At 40.1% G+C, this 22,841-nt stretch overlaps 2 protein-coding genes and 1 long non-coding RNA gene across 3 annotated transcripts; 2 read left to right on the top strand and 1 right to left on the bottom strand.

The window, feature by feature from the left end:
* The first annotated feature begins 136 nt into the window (after positions 1-136).
* Positions 137-8,479, top strand: stau1 (staufen double-stranded RNA binding protein 1). Its single transcript, XM_089010965.1, has 15 exons — positions 137-310; positions 1,509-1,766; positions 2,634-2,755; positions 2,838-2,994; positions 3,074-3,224; positions 3,982-4,153; positions 4,221-4,316; positions 4,400-4,612; positions 4,793-4,936; positions 5,493-5,639; positions 5,724-5,799; positions 5,877-6,181; positions 6,251-6,373; positions 7,574-7,653; positions 7,748-8,479. Exons 2-15 carry the CDS (start codon positions 1,568-1,570, stop codon positions 7,833-7,835), a joined length of 2,073 nt encoding a protein of 690 aa, XP_088867091.1. The 5' UTR covers positions 137-310; positions 1,509-1,567; the 3' UTR covers positions 7,836-8,479.
* A 397-nt stretch (positions 8,480-8,876) lies between these two features.
* Positions 8,877-14,194, bottom strand: rdh20 (retinol dehydrogenase 20). The gene is made up of 5 exons (XM_089010047.1): positions 13,642-14,194; positions 11,359-11,457; positions 11,094-11,239; positions 9,345-9,476; positions 8,877-9,258 (listed from the first exon to the last, which is right to left on the bottom strand). The coding sequence occupies exons 1-5, from the start codon at positions 14,092-14,094 to the stop codon at positions 9,138-9,140; spliced, it is 951 nt and encodes a 316-aa protein (XP_088866173.1). The 5' UTR covers positions 14,095-14,194; the 3' UTR covers positions 8,877-9,137.
* A 1,694-nt stretch (positions 14,195-15,888) lies between these two features.
* Positions 15,889-19,206, top strand: LOC148890352 (uncharacterized). The gene is made up of 3 exons (XR_016116633.1): positions 15,889-16,008; positions 17,042-17,235; positions 18,831-19,206. It is a non-coding gene; the product is annotated as an uncharacterized LOC148890352 (long non-coding RNA).
* Positions 19,207-22,841: the final 3,635 nt, after the last annotated feature.

Here is a 22,841-nt window from a genome sequence, read left to right as displayed (position 1 = left end):
AAATTTTAATATATTATAGTTGGTTAAAAAAACTACCAGCGATTTTCGGACTGATGTGTCTCTCCTCTCATGGATGCTAAATTTTGAGAACTTTTACTTTTAATATTACGTCACTTCCGGAAGCTGACTGAACGTCGAACCATTCTCTTTAGTGTTTGCCCTGTCTCTCCCTTATCTGCATGTCCGCCACCCACGATTTGATTGAAAATTTATGTCAATGAACCCTTAAAACTGGCCGTTTAGTAATTCGGACAACACCCAATCAGCGTGCCATATTGATTGTCTTCAAACCTGACAGGAGAACGCAAAGGTGAGGCTTTGTATTGTACAGACTTCTTCGAGGCTAATGTAGCAAAGCTAGCACTTTCATCGGTTCTCCGATGGGGAACAATATTAAAATACTCTTACTGATGTGGGGAAAATGTCAACTGCTTTAGTTAGGATGGTATTCAGTTTGCGTCGAATCAATTGGCTTGCCTGATGTGATAAATTCCACATTAGACAAATGTTCTGAAGTGATTACCTGAATTAGCAAAAGACGCTCATTATCTCGAATGTGGTCTGGATGGAGAACACTGACCCAGCGGCCTTATTTCTACGCAGACTCAATATATTTGTATATATTTGTAGTCATGTGACGCAAGGACATTTCAAATGCAATTAATATAAATGGCATTTGAAATTAATATAAATGGCATTTGAATGGTTTTCTGGCGAGGTCACCGTTTAGCCCTCCCAACTTAATTAGTTAGAATATAGCCCAAGTCAACATATTTTTGTTCTATCACCCATGATGGGTTTGTTATGTGAATTTAAAGTGAAAGTCAGGAAATGAATTGGACTTGAACCACTCCCATTTGTGCAACTCTCCAGAGAAAAAGAAGTAGGTCTTTGTTTGAGAGGAAACATAAGTGTGTACGTGGAAACGATGGATGGCGTGACCAGTTAAAACTGCGTTGAATTCCAGTCGTTCAAATTGTACTACAGTACAATGGTTCAACATCTATCAAGTGTTAAAATTAAAAAAGTCAACACAATTTAGTTGTATTTTCCAGGTTTACAGACATTTTAGTTGTTGCTTGCAGCCATGTCTATTCAAGTACTGCATATTGATAATTACATTTTCCAGCCCACATGATACTAAATTCTTATAGCGTCTCTTGGCATTTTACAATGAAATACCCTTATGTGGTCAAAATTGACGCTGTTGTTTTATTTCCACGAATAATAACAATGTATAGTCATGCCATTCATTGCACGACACAAGTTGCTCCTGACAAACCTGTAAATGGCAATTAAAATGCAGGGTTTCACAAGTTTAGCATATCTTAAGCATGATTAGGTTAAATGTCGTGGGAGCGTTCATCACCGTTCCCATTAGGTTGAATGTTCTCTTCGTTTCAAGAATCAAATGCTCTTGTCCACCCTAGTTTAAGCGATAGCTTGCAAGCCTGTTCTTCTTTCTCATTTGTACACCATTGTTAACCTATCCTCTTGTCTATCAACAGTTCCCCGAGCATCGCTACACTGAAAACTTTCCTATCAAAGCCCTTCCTGACCAGCAGGGATGTCCCAGCTCCAGTTCCACTGTCCGGCGAGTCCCATGCCTGCCGCCCCAGCCCCACGACATCTGGGGCAGGTTCCGTTGAGGCCATCTTTTAGCATCCCCTGCGCTACGAGTACATTAGCGTCGGAGAGCGCAGGGCAGCCCGTCAGGAGCTCGGCTCTCCCTGCAGGCTCAGCCACTCCGTACAGTACTGTCACAGGTGTGTTTATTTGTTCACTGTTTGCTCACCAGGCTGTACTTTTGTTGGAATATCGATTGTGTGATGTTTAACTGTTAACTGCAAAACGTGCAAAAATGTGTCTACTCCAGTGCCAGGGTTTTTGTCATTTTCACTCAAATTGCAGGGCACACTATTGAGTTTTAGGACTACATAAACATTCATTCAGCGTAAGAAACTTTAAACTCTCTTCTTTTAATTAGAATAAAAAGAGTTAACTCATAAATCATATGGATCTGGAGTTATCTGAGCTTGAAATGGGGGTGGCTGTAGAAAATACAATACATATTGATTTCTGTAGCGTTACAAAAACAATTGAAGCTGTAACGAAGCGCTAACATGGACAAAAGACAAATGCTGCCCCCTGGTGGAAGGGAAAAACATTGCCAGAGGTCTGACCAGCGCTTTATCGGTACACTACCTGCAAGAAAAAACAAAAACCGAACAAATTTGGGAATGGCGCTCAACGGTACACTTTTCAAATTCCGAATAAATTTGGGAATGGAGCGAATGAGTTGACATTTGAAGGAATATTTTTCGTCACTTGACTATTGAGGCTGTTCCTCCATTTCTGAAGATCCATTATGAAATCCAAAGGAGGGGAAAACATTGTATGTACAGAAGCCTTTGATCCTCAACAATCTTAGACCTAAGGTTAAATTGTAGATTTTTGTGGTATACTTTAACTTCCCAAAAACTCCTATAAGCTTAGTGGATGGACAAATGCAAGCATATTGACGACTTCAACTGTTGCACTTTGTTCACCGCATTACTATTTGATCTTCAGGCCATTTCTGGAGTTGTTTTTTTTTTTTTTTTTTAATGCTGAATTCCTTGGTGGTCTTCCAGTATCCAACATGGCAAACCCTAAAGAGAAGACCCCCATGTGTTTGGTGAATGAGTTAGCCCGTTTCAACAAGCTCCAACCTGAGTATAAGCTACTGAGCGAACAAGGACCGGCTCACTCCAAAGTATGTCGATCAAATCTTTCACTTCATTTCATGATTATTATTATATGAAGGGAGAATTTACGATGTAATCTGTCCCTATTAGATTTTCTCAGTGCGGCTCACCCTGGGAGATCAGCACTGGGATGCTGAGGGGACCAGTATCAAGAAGGCTAAGCATTCTGCGGCTACGTCTGCCCTGGCTGAGACTGTACTTCCAAAGCCCACCATCAGGACACCGCGTAACATCGGCAAGAACTCAGGTCGGTGCCTCCCGCTGCTCTTACGGCAGATCAGTCCATTTAATATCATGCTCAATGTTGCTTTCCTTGTATGTGGCAGATGGGATGATTCAAATCATGGAGTTGAACGCATTATGCTCAAAACTTAGTAAAAAGCCTATCTACAAACCCATCGACCAATACCCAATGAGACCACCACATTTGAGTTATGGCGGCCGTTTTCCGGGTGCCTATCAGCGCTCTATGCAACAGTAAGTTTGGCCCATTTTCAGTGTCATTCAACTGTCCCATTATTTAATTTGTTTAACTCATTCACTTCCATTCATTAATTTATTCTGGAATTGAAAATATGACATACATCGCCCTTCCCGAATTAGTTCATGCTTTGTTTTTTTCTATCTTGGGTGCCGATAAAGCGCTGGCCAGACCTCTGGCAATGTTTTTCCTCTTCCACAAGGGGGCAGCATTACTCTTTTTTCCATGTTGGCATTTTGTTCCAGTTTCAGCTGTTGTTAAAGCGCTATTTAAACCAATATGTATGCATTGCTTTGTATTTTGGACAGCCACCCTCATTTCAAGCTAATATAACTCCAGAACCATATAATTTAGGAATTAACTTTTTTTTCTGATGAAAGAAGAGAATCTAAGGTTTCTCACGCTGCATTGAATGTGTATGCTGTCCTAAAACTCAATATTCTGTGGGTCCTGAAATTCGAGTGATAATGACAAAAACCCTGGCACTGGAGTGGACACATTTTTGCACGTCTGGCAGTGAATGAGTTAATGGCACCATAGCAGTCCAGATGAATGATTTATATTTGGTTCTTCACATCATCCAAAAATATAACGAGCCATTGGTTGAGTGCAAAAACAAAAAAAAGCTCTATATTCTGTGGGTACTGGAATTCAAGTGACAATGACAAAAACCCTGGCACTTGAGTGGACACATTTTTGCACACTTCTAGCAGTGAATGAGTTAAGAAAGGTCACCGTTAATTGTGCATCCAGTTACTACTACCCGTTTGCCCCCATGGGACCAATGATCTACCATATGGAACTTAACATCGGAGGCCAGCAGTTTATCGGGAAGGGACGCACGCGGCAGCTCGCCAAGCAGGACGCCGCCTTTAAGGCCTTGAAAGTGCTGCAGAGGGAGCCCATATTGCAGCAAATGCCAGAGGTTTGGGATTGCGCTCACCATTCCTGTTGACCCATTGAATCTATATTTCTTGCTTTTTCTTTCTCAGGAGAACGAAGAGCCCGAAGAAGAGAACCTCAACAAGTCAGAAATCAGTCAAGTGTTTGAGATTGCACTGAAGCGTAACCTCCCTGTCAATTTTGAGGTATCGTCCATTTTAAATGAAGACTCATGAACAACACATTGTCTGCGTATTTTCCCAAATCTCAACATGCCTGCGTTACCCAGGTGTTAAAAGAAGACGGTCCGCCACACATCAAGAGCTTTGTGGTGCGCGTTGCCGTAGGAGAGTTCACCGGAGAGGGCCAGGGGAAGAGTAAAAAGATTGCAAAAAAGTTAGCTGCCGCCGCTGTGCTTTCGGACTTGAAGAGGCTACCTCACATACCTAGAATGGAGAAAACGCTGCCACGCATCAAGAAGAAAACCAAATCCATTATTAAGGTACTCCTGAAATGTTGCACTTGTTGAACTTTTCGCCTTACACACACTTTCTGGGAACCGATTACATTCGTGAGCTGAGGTATCAATGTACTTGCGTAGCTTCAGGACTGTGACAACATTCTTAAAGGAAAGTTTTAAATGGAAATGAATCCAAGTCCATCTCGTGGCTGTTTCCCACAGCTTCAGACCAGCCCAGAATACGGCCAAGGAATGAATCCCATCAGCCGTCTGGCTCAGATCCAGCAGGCCAAAAAGGAGAAGGAGCCTGAATACAGCATGGTGACGGAAAGAGGGCTGCCGCGCCGTCGAGAGTTTGTCATGCAAGTGAGTCCGCCGCAACCCGAGCACTCATCACTTCTCCCATATGAAGACTTTCCACACTGCACTTGGTCACATGATTGGCTAGTCACTAGCCAATCACAGTTTGCGAAAACATTTCCAGTGCCTTCCAGCATGCCTTGGGTCCAACCCTGATTGGTTATAGCGACAGTTTCATTGACATTGATTTTTATGGTCCAGGGCCTGCAGAACTGATTGTGTAGGTGTCCAGGTAGATTTCTGACCCTGGTGACAAATGATGGCTGAAATGTGATTGGTTAAATGCTTCAATATGAAAACACACATCTGGAGGCAGAAAAACAGGGGAAAAGCAACGAAAGGAAGCTGAAAGACGATTTGGAATTCATGGGCAAAATATAATTTGTATTAGTCTGTGATTCAGATATTTTTAGGCCAGCAGAGAAGGCCTTGCAGGCCCCGACGGCCCACCGTGTCTGTGTTGGCAGCACGCTGCAGTCCGATAAATGCAGTGTGAAAAGGCCTTTAGTCTTTTATGTGTATTTTTTTTGTAACGATTGCTGCCTGCGTGCTTTTATCACAGGTGCAAGTGTGCGGCCAGTCTGCGGAGGGCATGGGACCGAGCAAAAAAGTGGCCAAGAAGAACGCTGCAGAAAAGTTGTTGGAGCTGCTGGGATATAAAGTGCCTCAACCTCAGCCTACTAAACCGGCACTCAAAACTGAAGAGAGGGTATTTTTTTGCGACCTTTTTCGAGTAATACAAATTCATGACAATTGCTTGATCTTGCATGTCTGTTGCTTGCGGAATTCTCAGACCCCCGTGAAAAAGCCCGGCGACGGGCGCAAGGTGACGTTCTTTGAGCCCGGCTCTGCAGAGCAGCTACCCTTGGGTGAGAGCTCATGGTTGAAATGTACAAATTATAACTCCCTTCCTGACATAATCACATCCTCCGACAAAATCCCACAGGTTGCAGGGAGGAGGAGTTCCGCCTGCCTTATTTGAGCCACCAGCAGCTTCCTGCGGGGATCCTTCCAATGGTGCCAGAAGTGGCTCAAGCGGTCGGCGCCTGCCAAGGACCACACTATGCCCGGGCAACGCCAAACCCAGGCAAGGCCACCGTCACCGCCGTCATTGCCAACGAGCTGCTGTACGCCGGAACGTCCCACACGGCGGAGGCCATCCTCAAAAATAAAAGTATCCAGACGTCCCAAGGGCCCCTCACCAGGCCCTCTGAACAACTGGCTTACCTCGCCTCTGTGCAGGGCCTGCAGGTAGCCGTCTTCTTCACTCAATCATTGTGTGATTAGTTGATGGGTAAATGCATTTTTTTTTGTTTATAGGTGGAATATAAAGATTTCCCTAAAAATAATAAGAATGAGTTTGTATCGCTGATCAACTGTTCCTCCCAGCCGCCGCTCATCAGCCATGGAATGGGAAAAGATGTAGAATCCTGCCATGATGTGGTAGGACAGTCAATGCATGATCCATGATCTAATTTCTTTTTTTCTACCACACTCAAACATTCACCAACATAAGGCCTTCATTAACTGTACAGGCAATATTTCGGAGTAAACTTTAGCACTCAAGGGTAGAAGGAGAATTTAATGATTGTATTATAAAATTAACTTTAAGCAAAACTCACCCCCACCCCCCGAGAAGCTTGGCAGACACATACAGTACAGTATCTGTCTGACTGTACACTAAAGTTCATCATTCATGCACCCCCCAAAAAAAAAGTTTTCGGCAAACTTTTTTTCTGTATAGATTTATTTCTACAGTATTGAATAATTTCTGTAATATCTTAACATGTGGGAAAGGGGCGCCACATTCACCGAGCACTCTTCAACCATTTTCAACATTCTTACTGCCATTCCTGAATTTATTCAGGAATTGAAAAGTGTGACGTTGAATACCATTCCAGAATTTTTTGGGTTTTAGTTTTTTTTTCTTGCGGGGGGTGCTGATAAAGCACTAGTTAGACCTCTGGCAATGTTTTTTCCCTTCCACGAGGGGGCAGCATTTGCATTTTGTCCACGTTAGGGCTGTGTTGCAGATTCAGCTGTTGTTAAAGCATTATATAAATCAATATGTATCGTATTGTATTTTTTACAGCCGCACTAATTTCAAGTTCATATAACTCCACACCCATATAATTTAGGAATTAACTCTTTTTTTCTGATGAAAAAAGATAATCTAAGATTTTTAACGCTGCATTGAATGTTTATGTAGTCCTTAAACTCAATATTCTGTGGCTCCTGCAATTTGAGTGAAAATGGCAAAAACCCTGGCACTGCAGTGGACACATTTTTTTTGCACATCGTCTGGCAGTGAATGAGTTAATTGAGTTTAACCGTAACGTAGCGTCATCCGAGCTAATACATTTTGTTTTTGGTTCTTTGGTTATCACCATTTTTTCTTCTTCTCTCATTGTTCTTTGGTGACATCACAAAAGGACAAACACATTTTCATTTAGTTTTTCCTTATAAATGCTCAACATCACATGATGATAGGCATATACATTATTTAGTCTCTAGGCGTACATTTTTGCTAAATTCCTAATTGTGTCAGTTTATTTGACACAACCGCCTAAAGTAATTGTACTCTGTGTTGCTTGGTAACAGCTGCGAGAAAAAGATTCAAATTATTCGTATTCACCTCGACAGGCTGCACTTAATATATTGAAACGGCTGTCAGAGTACGACCAACTGTTAAACGAGCGGACGGCAAATGGAACAATCTCTGGGTAAGCCTCCATTTTCCTCCTAGATTTTCCGATTTTCACCATGGCCATTGAAACAATGATCGCGTTTTTCATGAAGCCATCGTGTTTCCATCAGATGTGTGAAACGGGAGGTTGAGGGCGAGCTACACCCCAAACCGGCTAACTCAAGCACACTGGCTCCGCCCCTGGACGGCAGCGGTTAGACCGTCAGGTTGGCTAGACTTTAAAAGCACTCGAGAAAACTTGAAGACACTGTGTTCCAAGTCGCCTGCAGGACGTTTTTGGCGGCTGCCAGTCATGTTCGCCGTTGCTCCGTGTTAACAGTTAAACAAGATTGAACTGAACATTTTGTTTTTTGACCTCATTGATGTTGTTTAATTGTACATTCTTTTGTTGCTCACAAGTGAGAGTTGCTGCATCATGACCAATCATTTGACACCTCAGTTGAAGATACAAACTGTGAATTATGTCCTGCTAACCATTGTTTTTAAATATTATGTTTTATTACTTCCTTTTGGTTATTCATTAAAAAAGAGAGAAGTCCCGTTTTTTCACCTTTTGTTTAGGGTGCAGTTTTCTGCAATGCTTTTGCTCAAAAACGACAAGTGACGTGTTACCGATATTCGACGCGCAAGGCCAGGAAGAAAGAGTGTGTAACTTTAAATGTAGCGTGTGATGTAACGTGATGTTGTTTCCACTGTGCGTGGCGGAGCCGTCTTAACTCCCTTTCTCTCTATGTCGGCCACCCGTCCCTTTATGCTCCTTATGGAAATAAACCCATGTGTTCATGCGCACAAAACAAACATCTGGTCAGTGGTTGATGGATTAAAAAGGCTTATATGGTGTACTTATGTATGTATGTATGTATGTGTGTATATGTATATGTGTATCTATATATGTGTATATATATAGGTTCAGGTATGTGTATATATGTATACACACACATAACATAAACATATATATATATATATATATATGTGTGTGTGTGTGTATATGTGCGTATTTGTATATGTATATATATGAATATGTATGTATATATATGTGTGTGTGTGTGTATATGTATATATGTGTATATATATATATATATATATATATATATATGTGTGTGTATATATGTATATGTGTATATATATATATGTATATACTATATATATGTGTGTGTGTGTGTATATATATATATATATATATATAGATATGTGTGTATGTATATATATATATGCACGTATATGTACAAAATGTTTCCTTTACAACGTAGTCACGTTTTTAATTATATGAACACATACAACACAGCATTTACAGATTTGGATCATTTCATGAGTGTTTTTGTTGGATTCGACATGACTGCAGAGCTGATAACTACTTGACTGAGTCGTCATCTGGCCTTCTGCGTTTCTTGGACTGTCTTGACCTTCAGCATGTGAGTGAATCCCGGCAATGGGCCTGTTATCCTCTTTCATCTGACCTTATTGTCTGAAATGTGTACTGTACATTTAATGATTGAAATGTTATGCAAAGGAGCGGACACTGTTTAACATTTTTTTCTTCTTGGTCTCAATAAAGGGATACATGCACTTGTCAGAGCCCATGAAACGATACGAAACCACGTTGGATTCCCATGGCAGTAACCTGAAAGACACACACAAAAAAATGAATTAAAAGGAAACTATCAGCGGGTTTTGGTTGCTTTGAGTGTGACGAGACGTGTTACTGACGCTCTGCAGAGGACAGGCAGGTAGGTGAGACGGGGAATGCACACAAGGGGTTGGTCTATGAGGATGGCGTTCATGGCCTGCTCCACGCAGTACTGAGGCTCGAGAGGGGGCAGGACGAACTCCATTTCCTCTCTGTTGGACCAAATAGAATTTGATAGGGTAAGTCACACAGAAATACAGTATATTCATCTATTCACATATTTTTTTCCCCTCTCCTAATTTATTTTTTCATTTAAAAATCATTTGGGGAAACTGCACCTCTATAGCCTGTATATTGATAAGTACATTATAGGAATGTCATAATCGGGTTGCATGCAGTTTTCATATCACAAGGGCTTCAATTTGATTCAATTCAAAAAATTAAAAAAGCTAACTTTGGCAGATTGGCTGCCTTGATTTTTTATGTAAACTTTATACATGTGCATTTTATTGGTTTATTCATATGTAAATAAGAAAAGTGCTTTAAGGGTAGTGTACTTGATTCCGTATCATTTTTTCATGAAAAATTGAAGTGATTTATATGTGTTATTTTAGTTTAGATTTTTTGTGTTTTTTTTAATGTGAATGCGTAAAGGACAACCGACGTCACTTTTTTGTTTTTTAACTGACATCAGAAAAACGTTTTATAGCATCTAAAATACCCAAAACACGCAGTATGATATTTTTAGTGAAATGCAAAACACCAATAAGTGTCCTAAATGTGCAAAAAGTTGAGCTGCGAATTGGGCATTTTCAGAAAGTCCCGCCCCCAGTTCGTGACGTCCCGCCAAGACGTCTTGCATTGCTGGAGAATCAAAACAATGGCTTCAGAGTCAGAGAATATGCTTTCTTGTTACACATCCAGTTATGAATATGATTCAAATAGTTCTGAAGAGGAAAGCATACATGTTTGCAATCGATTAAAGAATTTATTCCGTGCCATTTTGAGGCAACATTGAGGGGAAATGTCTCAACGAAAAAGTGGCACAAAATGGCGACCTCCTGTGGCCACTTCCGTTTCCACAGGCTGATAAATTTCTAATGTGGAGCTTGGACGCCCTCTTTTGGCGGCTTTTGGGTGCAACACGAGGTCCCCAGATCAAACAAGTACAGCAAATTACATTGACGTGATGGAAGGACCGCTACGATGCGTCTCTTTTCGGTCAGGGGCGTTCCTTCGTGATGTCACGTGAGGACTCGTCACCAACTCAAAAACAAGACTTCCTGAATATTCAGCGCAAGTCTTAAAACATAAAATATAGCTATATGCGGTGGAATCGTAAAATACACTCAGTAGGGGTAATTTGAGGCCATTTTACAAATTATGGACACAACTTGTCTGGAGATGTCGGTTGTCCTTTAATCATATTAAATTCTACGTCATAATTGAGTTGCATGCACTTTTCAAATATTTTGGCAAATGAAAAAAAATCCTCTCATTTTGATAGGTTAGCTGCCTTTATTTTTTTACATATATTTATGCATGTATATTGTATTTGTTTATTTATTCATATGTAGATAAGTGCCGGGCAACTCTTTTCATTCAATGAAAGTACGCCTTATACATGGAAAAAGTTTGAAAATACACCGTTTATTGGGAATGCGCCTCTTACACCAGTCCGCCTTATACACCGGAAAATACAGTATATTCAATCGCAATGTAAAATTGCAATTGGATTAGTTTTCAAAGTCCTTCAGCCCTTGTATTTCGTCATGTCACTCGTATCTCAAGGTACAACTTGCAGTAATGTGGAATTAGCGCTAACGCACCTTATCTTGCAGCCTTCAAACATGCCCGTATCTACAATGTAAGGGCACACCAGAGTGGTCTTGACACCTTCCACTTCCTCAGCCAGCAGCTCATGAGCAAGCGACTCATGGAAACCAACCGCGGCAAACTTACTGGCGCAGTAATCCTGTCTCAGATGAGGAAACACATCCGTTTTGTGATTAAAAAGGAGAAAAAAAACTTGAGTTGTTCATTTGTGATACATCTTGAATCTGTGTTGTGGTTCCTTTTACAGCCCCAATTCACCTCAACGCAGCCTGTGCTGAAGAGTCCCAGCACGCTGGCGATGGTCACGATGTGGCCGTGATCTTGGGCCTTCATCTGAGGCAGGAAGGCCTTCACTGTCTGGCAAACACGCACACAAACGCACACCGGATGACGTAGGCGCACAAAAGGCACAGGCTCATAGAAAGGTACGTAACGTTTCAGTGTGATTGAACTGAATGCTACGCAACGTGAGGGAACGTTTTTGTTGCGTGAGCAGCTTCGCATTAAGCGGATTGTCAGGAATACCGTGAAAAGGGGATTGTGTTAGTGTGCTTTATTGTTGAGCAAGTACAACCTGCTGTGTTCCAGTATCTGAGGATGAAAATGCATTTTGCAATTCAATTTTTTTTCTGTGTTTATCCCCAAAAAAACCAATACCAAAACAATTGCTTGCCTGATATTTTCATGTTTGGAAAATAAGTGCAACCGCAGCCCCCCCGCAAGAAAAACCAAAACCTGAACATATTGCGGAATGACGCTCCATGTCATAGTTTCCAATAAATTCGGGAATGACATAGGATGAGGAAATTCTTTTTTTTTTTACTGTAGGGGGAGTCCAAAAGCTTTCAAAACAAAGAAAGAATCACCATACTTTCATCATTGGAGAACAAGAAGCTACTATGTTGTGTGTCTGGTTCTGTTAACTCATTCACTGCCATTCCCAAATTTATTCGGGATTTGAAAGGCATGACGTGGAGCACTATTTGTGATTGTATTTTATGTATTTTACTGTAAAGTGTCCTTGAGAGCTTTGAAAGGCGCTTACAATGTAATGTATTATTATTATTATTATTATTATTATTATTATTTCCAAATGTGTTTTTTCTTGCGGGATGGTGTGCATCAAGCTCAGGTCAGACCTCTGGCAATGTTTTTCCCTCCCACGATGGGGCAGCATTTGCATTTTATACAGCCGCCCCCAATTTCACTAAATAAGCTCGACATGAACTTTTTTTGTGATGAAAGAGGGGAGTGTTGGTTTTTTTTAACGCTGCATTGAATGTAATTATAGAAAAGTTCAAAAAGACTTAATCATGTTATTTTAACTCATTCACTGCCATCCCGAATTTATTCGGGAATTGAAAATATGGCGCGCCATTCCCAATTTTGTTCGAGGTTTGTTTTTTCTTGGAGGTGTGGGTGGGGTGGTTGCCGATAAAGAGCTGGTCAGACATCTGGTAATCTTTTTTCCCTTACACAAAGGATCAGCATTTGCTTTTTGTACATCTGCCCCCATTTCAAGCTCAGATACCTCCAGACCCATACAACTTAAGAATTAACTCGTTTTTTTCTGATGAAATTAGAGAGTTAAGGCATTGAATATTTATGTAGTCCGAAAACTCAATATTCTGTGAGTCCTGCAATTTGAATGAAGATGACAAAAACCCTGACACTGGGGTGGACACATTTTTGCACATTGTCTGGCAGTGAATGAGTGAATGTCATCTCTATTTATTGATAGTATTTGGACAAACAAGCCCCAAAAAATCAGTGTGGTGATAATACTGGTTGCAGGATTTTGATTGAACGTGAGGATGATTTTTGGACACAATGTCAACATTTGTTCTCCATATTGCAATTACCGTATTTTTCGGAATATAAGTCGCAGTTTTTTTCATCGTTCGGTCGGGGGTGCGACTTATAAATCGGAGCGACTTATATATGCTTTTTTTTATTACTGTATATCATTTCGCATGTTATTTTCACATTAAACCGCAAGAGCGCAGAGAAGAGGAAGTGGCGCCTTGTCTACCTGCCGAGTTGGGGGAGTTATTTAAAAGTGACACCGAGGATGAAGATTTCCTTGGATTTGGTGATTTGGAGTAAAACCTGATATTTTGGTAAACTTGTTAGCATGTTCTTTGTGCTCGAGTTATCTGAATAACTCTTGTAAAAGACTGTTCTGGGTTACCAAAAAGGAGGTGTGTCCATCTGAGTTGCGTAGAGCGAGAGCTGCGGTGTTATGTTGGGAAAAAAAGACGGGAAACGGAGCCTGATGTTCTCTATTTTATTTTAATTTAATTAATTTATTTTAAATTGCTTTTCAAGATGACATGTATGTTGTTTGGTGTTGGATTTTATCAAATACATTTTCCCCAAAAATGCCACTTATCCTCCAGTGCGACCTATATACGTATGTTTTTTTCTTCTTAATTATGCATTTTTCTGCTAGTGCGACCTATAATCCAGAGCAACGTATAATCCAAAAAATACAGTATGATGTACAGTTTTACTCTTGACGAAAGCAAACGTTTGCCTCACCCAGAAATGTGCCAGACAGTTGACCCCAATGGTCCTCTCAATGAGCTCATCCGGACAATCCAGCACTCGTTGTCCAGCCACCACCCCGGCGTTGTTCACCAGCATAGTGACATTGCGGCCCAGATCTTTCCTCACCACATCGGCGTAGCGATACACGTCCTCTCTTTTGGTGACATCCAACGTGTAGGCGTGCGCCTTTCCCCCCAAATCACGCACCGACTTGGCCGTGCGCTCATTAGCCGCGCCGTCCACGTCCCACAGCACCACCTCGGCGCCTCGCTTAGTAAACTCCAGGGCGAAAAGACGACCCAGGCCTCCACCCGAGCCGGTGATCAGCACCAGCTCGCCATCGATGGGCTTTATGCGCGGCCGCATCACGGCCCTCACCGTATTGCGTAGGATGAAGTAAATGATGTCCAGCAGCATCATCTGCAGGTCCATGAGGAATATCATGGTGACTCGGCTTGACTCTCAGCTGACGTTCAAAAACGGTCGCGTGAGATCCCGCAGACGGCCAAGCTGATGTTTGAAGCCGTCTGTGGCCCTCGGCCTCCATCCCGCTGGCTTTAAACACCTTCCTTCCCGGATTAGAAGAAATACTTTGAGCTCTTCAATACTGCTGCTCGAAAATGTATGCATTTGCAGCAGTGCCAAGGAAAATCACCTTGAAAGGCATTGAATGTAGGTCTTTGTAAGGAGGTCGCAGCTTTAAACATGTACACGTGTCATACAAACAGTATTGAACATGAACCAGACAGGTTATTCGCTAGCTTGTAACTTGTAACAAAAAATCATCCGTTAGCCAGAATGCAACATAGCAACCTTTAATTACAGAATATCTACAAGTAGTGAAAAAGACATTGGGAATGTATTACAAATTTACAGTGACACTGTGAATTCTCAGTCATTTGTTTCCCTTTTTTTGTGAAGCCTTACAAAAAAATGCTCTATGTATTTAAGGAGTGAGGTAACTTTTGCCTGGGTGGGTAGTGGAGAGTTTTTCCTGTATGTTAGTTTTTGCTGTGCTGAGTTTCTATTAAAAAGTGCAATTGTCTACGCAGTGTGCATTTTAACTCGTTCACTGCCATTCCCAAATTTATTCGGGAATTGAAAATATGACATAGAGCGCCATTCCCGAATTTGTTCGGGTTTTGTTTTTTTTTTTTGTTTGGGTGCCGATAAAGCGCTAGCCAGACCTCTGGCAATGTTTTTTCTTACCACGAGGAGGCAGCATTTCCTCTTCTTCCCCATGTTAGCACTTTGTTCCAACGTCAGGTGTTGTTAAAGCACTATATAAACGAATATGTATGTCTTGCGTTGTATTTTGGACAGCCACCCTCATTTCAAGCTCATACAACTCCAGACCCAGCGTTTTTGTCATTGTCACTTGAATTCCAGGATCCACAGAATATTGAGTTTTAGGACGACATTAACATGTAATACAGCGTTCGAAACTTTAGACTCTTTTCTTTCATTAGAAAAAAATAGTTAATTCTTAAATTATATGGGTCTGGAGTTATATGAGCTCGAAATATAATGCAAAATACAATGCAATACATACGTATTGGTTTATATAGCGCTTTAACAACAGCTGAAGCAGGAACAAAGCACGAACATGGAAAAAGGGGATATGCTGCCCCCTTGTGCAAAAGAAAAAACATTGCCAGAGGCAACGACCAGCGTTTTATCATGAAAAAACAAAGCGCGAACAAGTTCGGGAATGGCGCTCTACGTCAAAGATCATTTTTGATTCCCAAATAAATTATTGAATGGCAGTGAATGAGTTAATGGCACCATAGCAGTCCAGATGAATGATTTATATTTGGTTCCTTCACATCATCCAAAAATATAATACAGCCACTGGTTGAGTGCAAAAACAAAAAAAGCTCCATTTGACAATGTTAAGTTTAATTCCAACTTCATATTGTTTTGCTTTATTTTTTGTTATTTTTATTTTGATCAAATTCAAGTTTGGTGTGTGAAACTAACACGTTTTCCTGGCAGTTTGAGAGCATAAGAAGATTATGTTTTTCAAGCGTAAACCTCTGTGGTATTACACCTCAAGAAGGATTGTTTTCAAACCCAACACTGGCACCCTTGTTTTTTGGCATGTGAGACATGCGCATATGCATTTATACCAATGAGTATTCATTAAGTTGTCAAGTGGTGTACTGCTACCACCCCCCCCCCCACTTATGATATGAATGGAGACCGTCTCCTTGAAAATGTACTCTCACACTCTTGTGTCTTCGATTAGCGAACATGTTACAAGTCAGTAAATGATATTGGATTGAAGATAATTAATGGAATAAAATAAAACCATTGAAGCACAAAATATCCAAAGATGGGCACTTTTGGGCAGTCGGAGTGAGTAACTTTTTGTGGTGACATCCTGTATAATACTTAATGTGGCTATTTTTATTAAAAACTATTAATATGCATTTATAATCCACTTTATCCAGCACCTACTCTGTTACATTCAACATTCAAGCTTCACTTATTCAAACTGGAATATGAAATGTCACAATTTAAATGTATTGAATAACTGGCTTTTGTATTATTTTTCATTTGAACTACAACGTACAAACGCATAGCTAGCATATGAATAGTCAGGAGAGATTTCTTTTTCTCACTTATGTGCCCTTAATACACATTTCAGTTTGGCCTTCATTGTCCACACTTTTGGTATTCTTTAGTAAACTACCGGAGTTTCAGCAATTGGCCCTTTTTGTACTTTTGAGGCACATTTATAGAGAGCAGATCAGTCGAGAGGCCATCTTTATTTCTCATCAGTGTTAACACACACCGACTTTAAGATTTGCTGTTGCCATGGAGACTCTAACTGCAAAACACAGGCCACTGCGATAGCAGCTTGACACCTAAAGTAACTTTTTTTATTGAACATCATTGTTGGAAATGCCATCTCTTCTAATTTCTGTTTTAAGCATGCTGTCTGCTTTTTGCATAGTGCATGCATTGGACAGAATCATCACATCTCAAGAAAACATGTAGAAATAAACAAAATACAAATTACAAGAGTGATTTATTTTGCATTGTAAAAGATATCAAGTCACCTTAAACAGTTTTGACAAGTCAATCATTTGTGGAATAACAATGTGAACTCCACCCTATGGCTTCCATTTTATAAGCAAATAAAGCTCACTTGATTCCTGCACAGGATTAAGGCAGAGATGAGAAAAACAGATCTCTGCATGAAAACCGTATTATGCTATTACGCCACAACGGCCATATCTCATGTGCAGGTGCAATATCAAATTGACCTTTTCTCCTTTTGTCATTACTGCTAGACAAAATTGTCCCATAATGGTGTGGTTATTTTAATGTCCATTGTGACGCCCGGTACTCCAAAATATGTTCATAATTATTCTTATCATCACAGATTCCCTGTAGTCCCAGCTCTTATTACCACCGGTGGCTATGGCAACACCAGGAAGAAGTGACACATCCCCGATGGCAATAACACGATTGGGTAACACATTCAGACGTCTCATGCAAATCGATGACCTTTTCCAACCTTTCAAAATTTCCCGGAGAAGCCCAGCTCAAAGTGCTGTTATGTGTGGATTGTAATTGGTGAGAAGTCATTCACAACGCTGGTTATGAATTTTGGCCTACTCTTCTAATCAGAAACTCTTCAACTCTGTCATATTTGTTGGATTTTCTCGCATCTTTTTAAGGCTCACTTTTTTCAGCATGGGAGCTACTTTTGAAATGACCAAGTGAAAATGATTTACCCATTATATTCATCGAGAAATATATTGAGGATTCCTGCAACTTATGTTGATGTATAACCGCACATCTTGCACAACACAACATTATTATGTCCATTTTTTTTGCCATTATCTGAGTTCACTCTGATAACTGGCAGACGAGACAAACGCACTTTGAAAATGTGATTGTGAAAAAAATATGCATACAGTACTCCCATTCTGTATGAAAGGGATACTTTTTTTTAATTTTTACTTGGTGCATCTCCCCACTTGTTTTTATACCTCATCTTACGTTTAAAAGGAAAAAAAAAACGAGCGAAAACTTGGGATATAACTAACGACGAGCTTGTTAACTTTGCCAGGCTCATGGGGCGCGGTTTGAGCCGCACAGTGTAACTAATAATGAGATGTCATCTGATTGTTTGTCCGGTGTATTAATCAAGTAATGGGATGGTTGAGAGGCAGACGTTTATTTTTTTCAAAACACAATTATTTGTATAGCGTCAGTTCATAATATGTCACATCATCTTGTCAATGTCGAACAATAGTATAGTACCTTGGAGGTCGACTGGTCGATGAACCGACGCATTGTGCACCTCTGCTTTAAGTCATTGGATACAAATCCGGACTTTTACTTAGCCACTCCAAAATCGTATTATTATTATTATTATTTTGTTTGTCTTTTAGCCATTCAGAGGTGGGCTTGCTGGTGTGATACAAACTGATTGTCGAGCGTTCTCCTTTGGGGTTTTCTGGTAAGCAGCCGAATTCAGAATCCCCGTCTATCACAGCTTGCTTTCCTGGTCCCGCGTTAGTAAAGCATCCGGTGTCCAGCACATTGCCACCACTATGCTTCACTGGTAGCAAAATGTTATTTTTATCATTTTTACCTCTGATGTAATTGGCCACCCATCTAAAAAGATGTAGTTTTTGACTCATCAGTTCACATAATGTTTTTATTTTTTTTGCCAAAAGTCGTGAAGATCAAGTTGTCTTGGCAAATGGGAGACGAGTCTATTATTGTGTTTTTGGAGAGCAGTGGTTCTTTTGCAACCTCCTGTATGACTCATTTTTGCAATGTCCTGAAAAATGTATTAACACAGTAATTCACTCTGAAAACTTTGAAAAATATAATCTGGGGATAAAATCATAAACGAACGTAGAAATCCCACATAAGCAATTTGATTGTTTTATGTATTCAGTATTTGACTCCAGGTATTATCTGCTATACAAGTTGTTAACTAATAGCCAGGAATTCAAACCATTTTATTTCGTAAAGTTTTTACCCGGAGACAAATTAAGCTATGACATGAAACTGGCTAGGAATAAGCGGTACGGAAAATGAGATGAGATGAGATGAAACTGGCTCTCAACCAGACATGTCAACCACTAGATGGCCACATTGGTTAGCACATGGATGCTAAAATGAAGCATTTTGCCATCTCTATTCCCATGCAGGAGAAAGCGTCTTTGGTGGAAGGCTGTGGGAAACCCCTAATGGAAGCCACTGTGGGGAAGATGAAGACCTAGTCTTTGTCCATCTACCTCAGCTGCTTGTTCGTATGACCTCCTCCACCTCCTTCCTCCACATCCTCAGTCAATCCACATAAATCCGCAAGTATAAGCCTTTTATTTGGTTTGTGTTATTGATTGGCATCGTCAATATAGAGTGTTCCAAAAATCAATTTTTCAATTTCTGGACAGTCATTTAGACTGTTATGAGGCTATTGGTGTTTGACAGCTGGTGTGACTTTCAGGACACTTTTTAAAAAATAACAAACAAAAGAATAATGACAGTCATCCATTCGTAATCAAAATGTAAAGTGATTTGCTTTATTTCATTTGGAGTAATCCGAGGTGGGGTCACTTTTCTTAAGAAATAGAAACATCTCGGGATATAGAGACACTGTTTTTTGTCGTTTTTTTCCTTACAAGACAATAACATGGATGGCTCCATGTGAGTCACAAGCAGTCGCAACGCCAAAAAGTTACAACATGCACCGAACGATAGAACATTTATACAGAAACAACAGCATAGAAAGTCAACAGGTAGAAATTTTTTTGTTTGTGCGTTTTGTACAAAACGGACGAAGCTGGGGACGCGATAAATAACATTATAGAAGAGCTTTCCCTAGAATCTTTTTGTCTGTTTTCCTGGTGTACTTTTCAAAGACTGATGGCTTTAGGCAAGGTTGGGGTCAATTCCACTGAGATTGTAAAATGTAAAAAAATATAGAGAGATGTTGTAATTTGTTCTAGTTGGTCATTGGCCTCATACTTCTCCATCTCTTTTCTTTATTTTGGCTTCCCCTCTAAAAACACGCCCTGAATGGACGCCAACCCTGTGATACAGCAATAGAGGGGCTTTAGAATGCAACAACAATAGAGAAAATACCTGTATCCATTTCTGTCTTGCAGATAAATCAGAATATTAAAAAAAGTACATTTACGAGATAGCAGGTGGCGCCTTGTTGGTACGTGTGGAGAATCTGTGGTCTTCATTTTTCAATTTTGCTGTAAAATACCCCCTGCCGCTCCAAAAAAAAAGTCACACAGTTGTGTTATCTTTAGGAGTTTACCCAAGGGGCAACATTTTGAGGCTACAAACGGTGTGCTCAGTTACCAGCGTGCTTTTTTTCATTTATCCATTTTATTTATATGGCCTAAAAGTGTTTTTGTTTACAAAATATTTTATGCTTCCGTCTTACTCCGAGGACCACCCAGGTTTGCTGTTATAATATCTCCAAATACAGAAAAGTGACTGTAAAAATGTTCTAATTTTAAAAATAAAGGGTGAAAATTATATCACAGTTTCACAGTCTAGTTATCTATTTTTTCCCACCCATCAATAACGTTGTCACGAACAACCAGGCTAAAAACTTCAAGTTTGTGTACCAAAATCCACTGTTGTGAAAAGAAACCTAATAAATAAAATTCAAATAAAAAATAAATACAATAACTACAATGAATAAATGAAAACACATGGACTACATCTCTTAAGAGGTCCATCGAATGCCTCTGATGGAACAGAAATCTGTTTTTCGAGCACAAATCTGCCTCGTGAGCGCAGTCTAGTGCACTCCTGTTATCGAAAAATACAGAATAGTGCTTGACATTTTATTTGGTACCCTCCTAAAACCGTGTCAGAAAACATTGCGTGGCAATATTGTGTGTGTTTTTTTTTTCTACACCTAATTATGTTGAACAAACCTCGACTATGGTGTATCCTGATATGTTGATTGTCATCATAGTTGAAATATTTCAGCAAAAATGTTCCCTCACAACCATTTTTTTTAATATGGGGGTGGGGATGTTATCTATGTGAAGACACTGATCGTGTGAATGATTTCTCACAATAACTATTAAAAGTGGTTTGACAAAGTATGAAAAACTACAAAACATTACAGACATGGACCATTTGCTTTGTTTTCTTCATATATTGTTCATTTTAATGAACTGGTGTTATATATATCCCATCAATGTATTTCTGCAAATGTCCTCACATTTTCAAACGATCACTTGTAACACATTCCTGGGAGATCACAAAATCTTATTGGCGAAGAGCTATTTTTTTACATGTTCATTGTGCACTAACTGGGGCTCACAGACACCATGTTGCTGACCGTTTTTTAAGCTGATGGGCAAAAAAAGGCTCAATTGAATGGCAAACAATCCTTTTCACTTTATGTGTTGCTCTCCAACAAAAACAACAAACACAAAATTGATTACCAACAAGTGTTCAGTGTTTGGCGTTCATCTGTATACAGTGGGACCGTGGCTTACGAACTTAATTGGTTCCCAGACAGAGTGTGTAAGGCGAAAAGTGTGTATCCCCAAAATTAATTTCCCATGGGAAACCATTTAAAAGGAGAATAATCCGTTCCCAGGTCCCCATAAAACATAATTTTGTACTTTCTAATTTTCTAAGCCTTAAAACTACACAAAATATACCTTATTTTATGTATAATAAATGTGTTAAAGTATTATGATTAAAGAAATAAACTGTACTGTACAATAAAGTCATTTTATTTACTTTTGTGATGGTCATTAATGGCTTGATGGAATGGAGTGTCCGGTTTCCTCAGCGTTAAACACTTGATGAGGAACATAGGCTTCTTTCACCATCTTGAGGAATGATCTCTTGTAGGTGCTTTCTCTGTGATAATTGTATCTAGTTCTTCATCAATTGTGATCTGTTTAGTTGGGTTGATAGCTTTATGCATCAAGTGTACAGATGACTTGTGCGGATTATTTGTGGAGCCTGATTGATTGGATATTTTAACTGTTTTCTATCCATTTTCTCACTATTCTCAGACTCTCACACTTTTATTTTTTGTTTCAAGCTCTGACATCTCCCTTTCGTGTGTTTTCTCACTCTCTCTGTCTGCCTGTCTCTTTAATGTTTAACCCGCCCCCCCACTGCTGGGTTCTTGACCAATCATGTGGCTTTAACCGAAGACTGGGGGCGGGGAATAGAGGACAACAACAGTGGCTATCATTTTCTCGTTAGAACGGGCTAGTTCACGAACGACACATCACTCATTGTGGCAGCTCCGTCTGTGTCCCGAAAAATAGTTTGTATGCCAAGGTAACATTTTCATAAATGTAACGTTCGTAAACCGAAAAGTTCGTAAGGCAAGGGGTTCGTAAACCGAGGTTTCACTGTATAACATTGAATCAAAAATCCAGATCCTTTATGTAGCCAACTGATGAAGTCAGTTGTCACCAATTCAAATGATTTACCCTAAAAAAAAGATGATCGATGCACCTCTCATTTCATTCATTAGCAAAATCATAAAATTGAAATCTGTCTTTAAAAATAAATGTGGTACTTTTCCATGATATGTTTGAAATGCAAGAGTGGAGGGGTTCTTGCCATTTCACACACAGAATGGCGGCTTCCCCTGATAATAATACATTCGTTTGGGCGCTAATTTTCGATGAGGTGTCACACTCTCTGTAGCTCTAACGTGCGTTCGCACCCTCATTGCGATTCCCTTCACATGCCGGCATGTCTGAGTAAAATGCAAAACGCAATATGAAATCAGGGGTTGGGACTGCAAAACAAAGGAATGAATGATCAACAAATCCGATTGACACCACCCCCTTTTCGCTGCAGGTCGAACTTGAATTTATTACATCCAAATTCGGCATCGTTATGCTTTTCTTTTACGGTTTTGGTTCAGTCCGCATACTTTCACGTGCTTCTCTTAAAGGGCTTTTAAAGGCAAGCATAAACAAAGACCGCTTCCCATATGAATTAGACGGTAAAGTGCATGTATAGTCTTCTTTTCAGAAACATTTATATTTCCTTAAATGTTGCTGTGTGATGCAATTAAAAAAAACTAAACAATAAAAACACATCACATATCCGCAATGTGCTACAAAGAGGTCGAAAACACGTCACCGGGCGAGGTCGTGACGTGTTCGTAACGCCACCTCCGTGAGTCATGAGCATGGGTGGTGAAT

This window comes from Hippocampus bargibanti, linkage group LG12 (assembly GCF_051943395.1).
Source record: "Hippocampus bargibanti isolate YZ-2025 linkage group LG12, ASM5194339v1, whole genome shotgun sequence".
NCBI lineage: Eukaryota > Metazoa > Chordata > Actinopteri > Syngnathiformes > Syngnathidae > Hippocampus > Hippocampus bargibanti.
Note: the sequence above shows the minus strand (reverse complement) of the source record. Positions and strands in the feature narration are given on the sequence as shown.

Excerpts from the sequence above, each read along its gene's own strand:
- stau1 (XM_089010965.1), top strand. The coding sequence starts at position 1,568 with ATGTCCCAGCTCCAGTTCCACTGTCCGGCGAGTCCCATGCCTGCCGCC. Across the intron at positions 4,937-5,492 it reads GTCGAGAGTTTGTCATGCAA|GTGCAAGTGTGCGGCCAGTC; the intron begins GTGAGTCCGCCG and ends CTTTTATCACAG. Across the intron at positions 6,182-6,250 it reads CCTCTGTGCAGGGCCTGCAG|GTGGAATATAAAGATTTCCC; the intron begins GTAGCCGTCTTC and ends TTTTGTTTATAG.
- rdh20 (XM_089010047.1), bottom strand. The coding sequence starts at position 14,094 with ATGATATTCCTCATGGACCTGCAGATGATGCTGCTGGACATCATTTAC. Across the intron at positions 11,458-13,641 it reads ACTGTCTGGCACATTTCTGG|ACAGTGAAGGCCTTCCTGCC; the intron begins GTGAGGCAAACG and ends CGTGTTTGCCAG. Across the intron at positions 9,259-9,344 it reads CTGCCTGTCCTCTGCAGAGC|GTTACTGCCATGGGAATCCA; the intron begins GTCAGTAACACG and ends TGTGTCTTTCAG.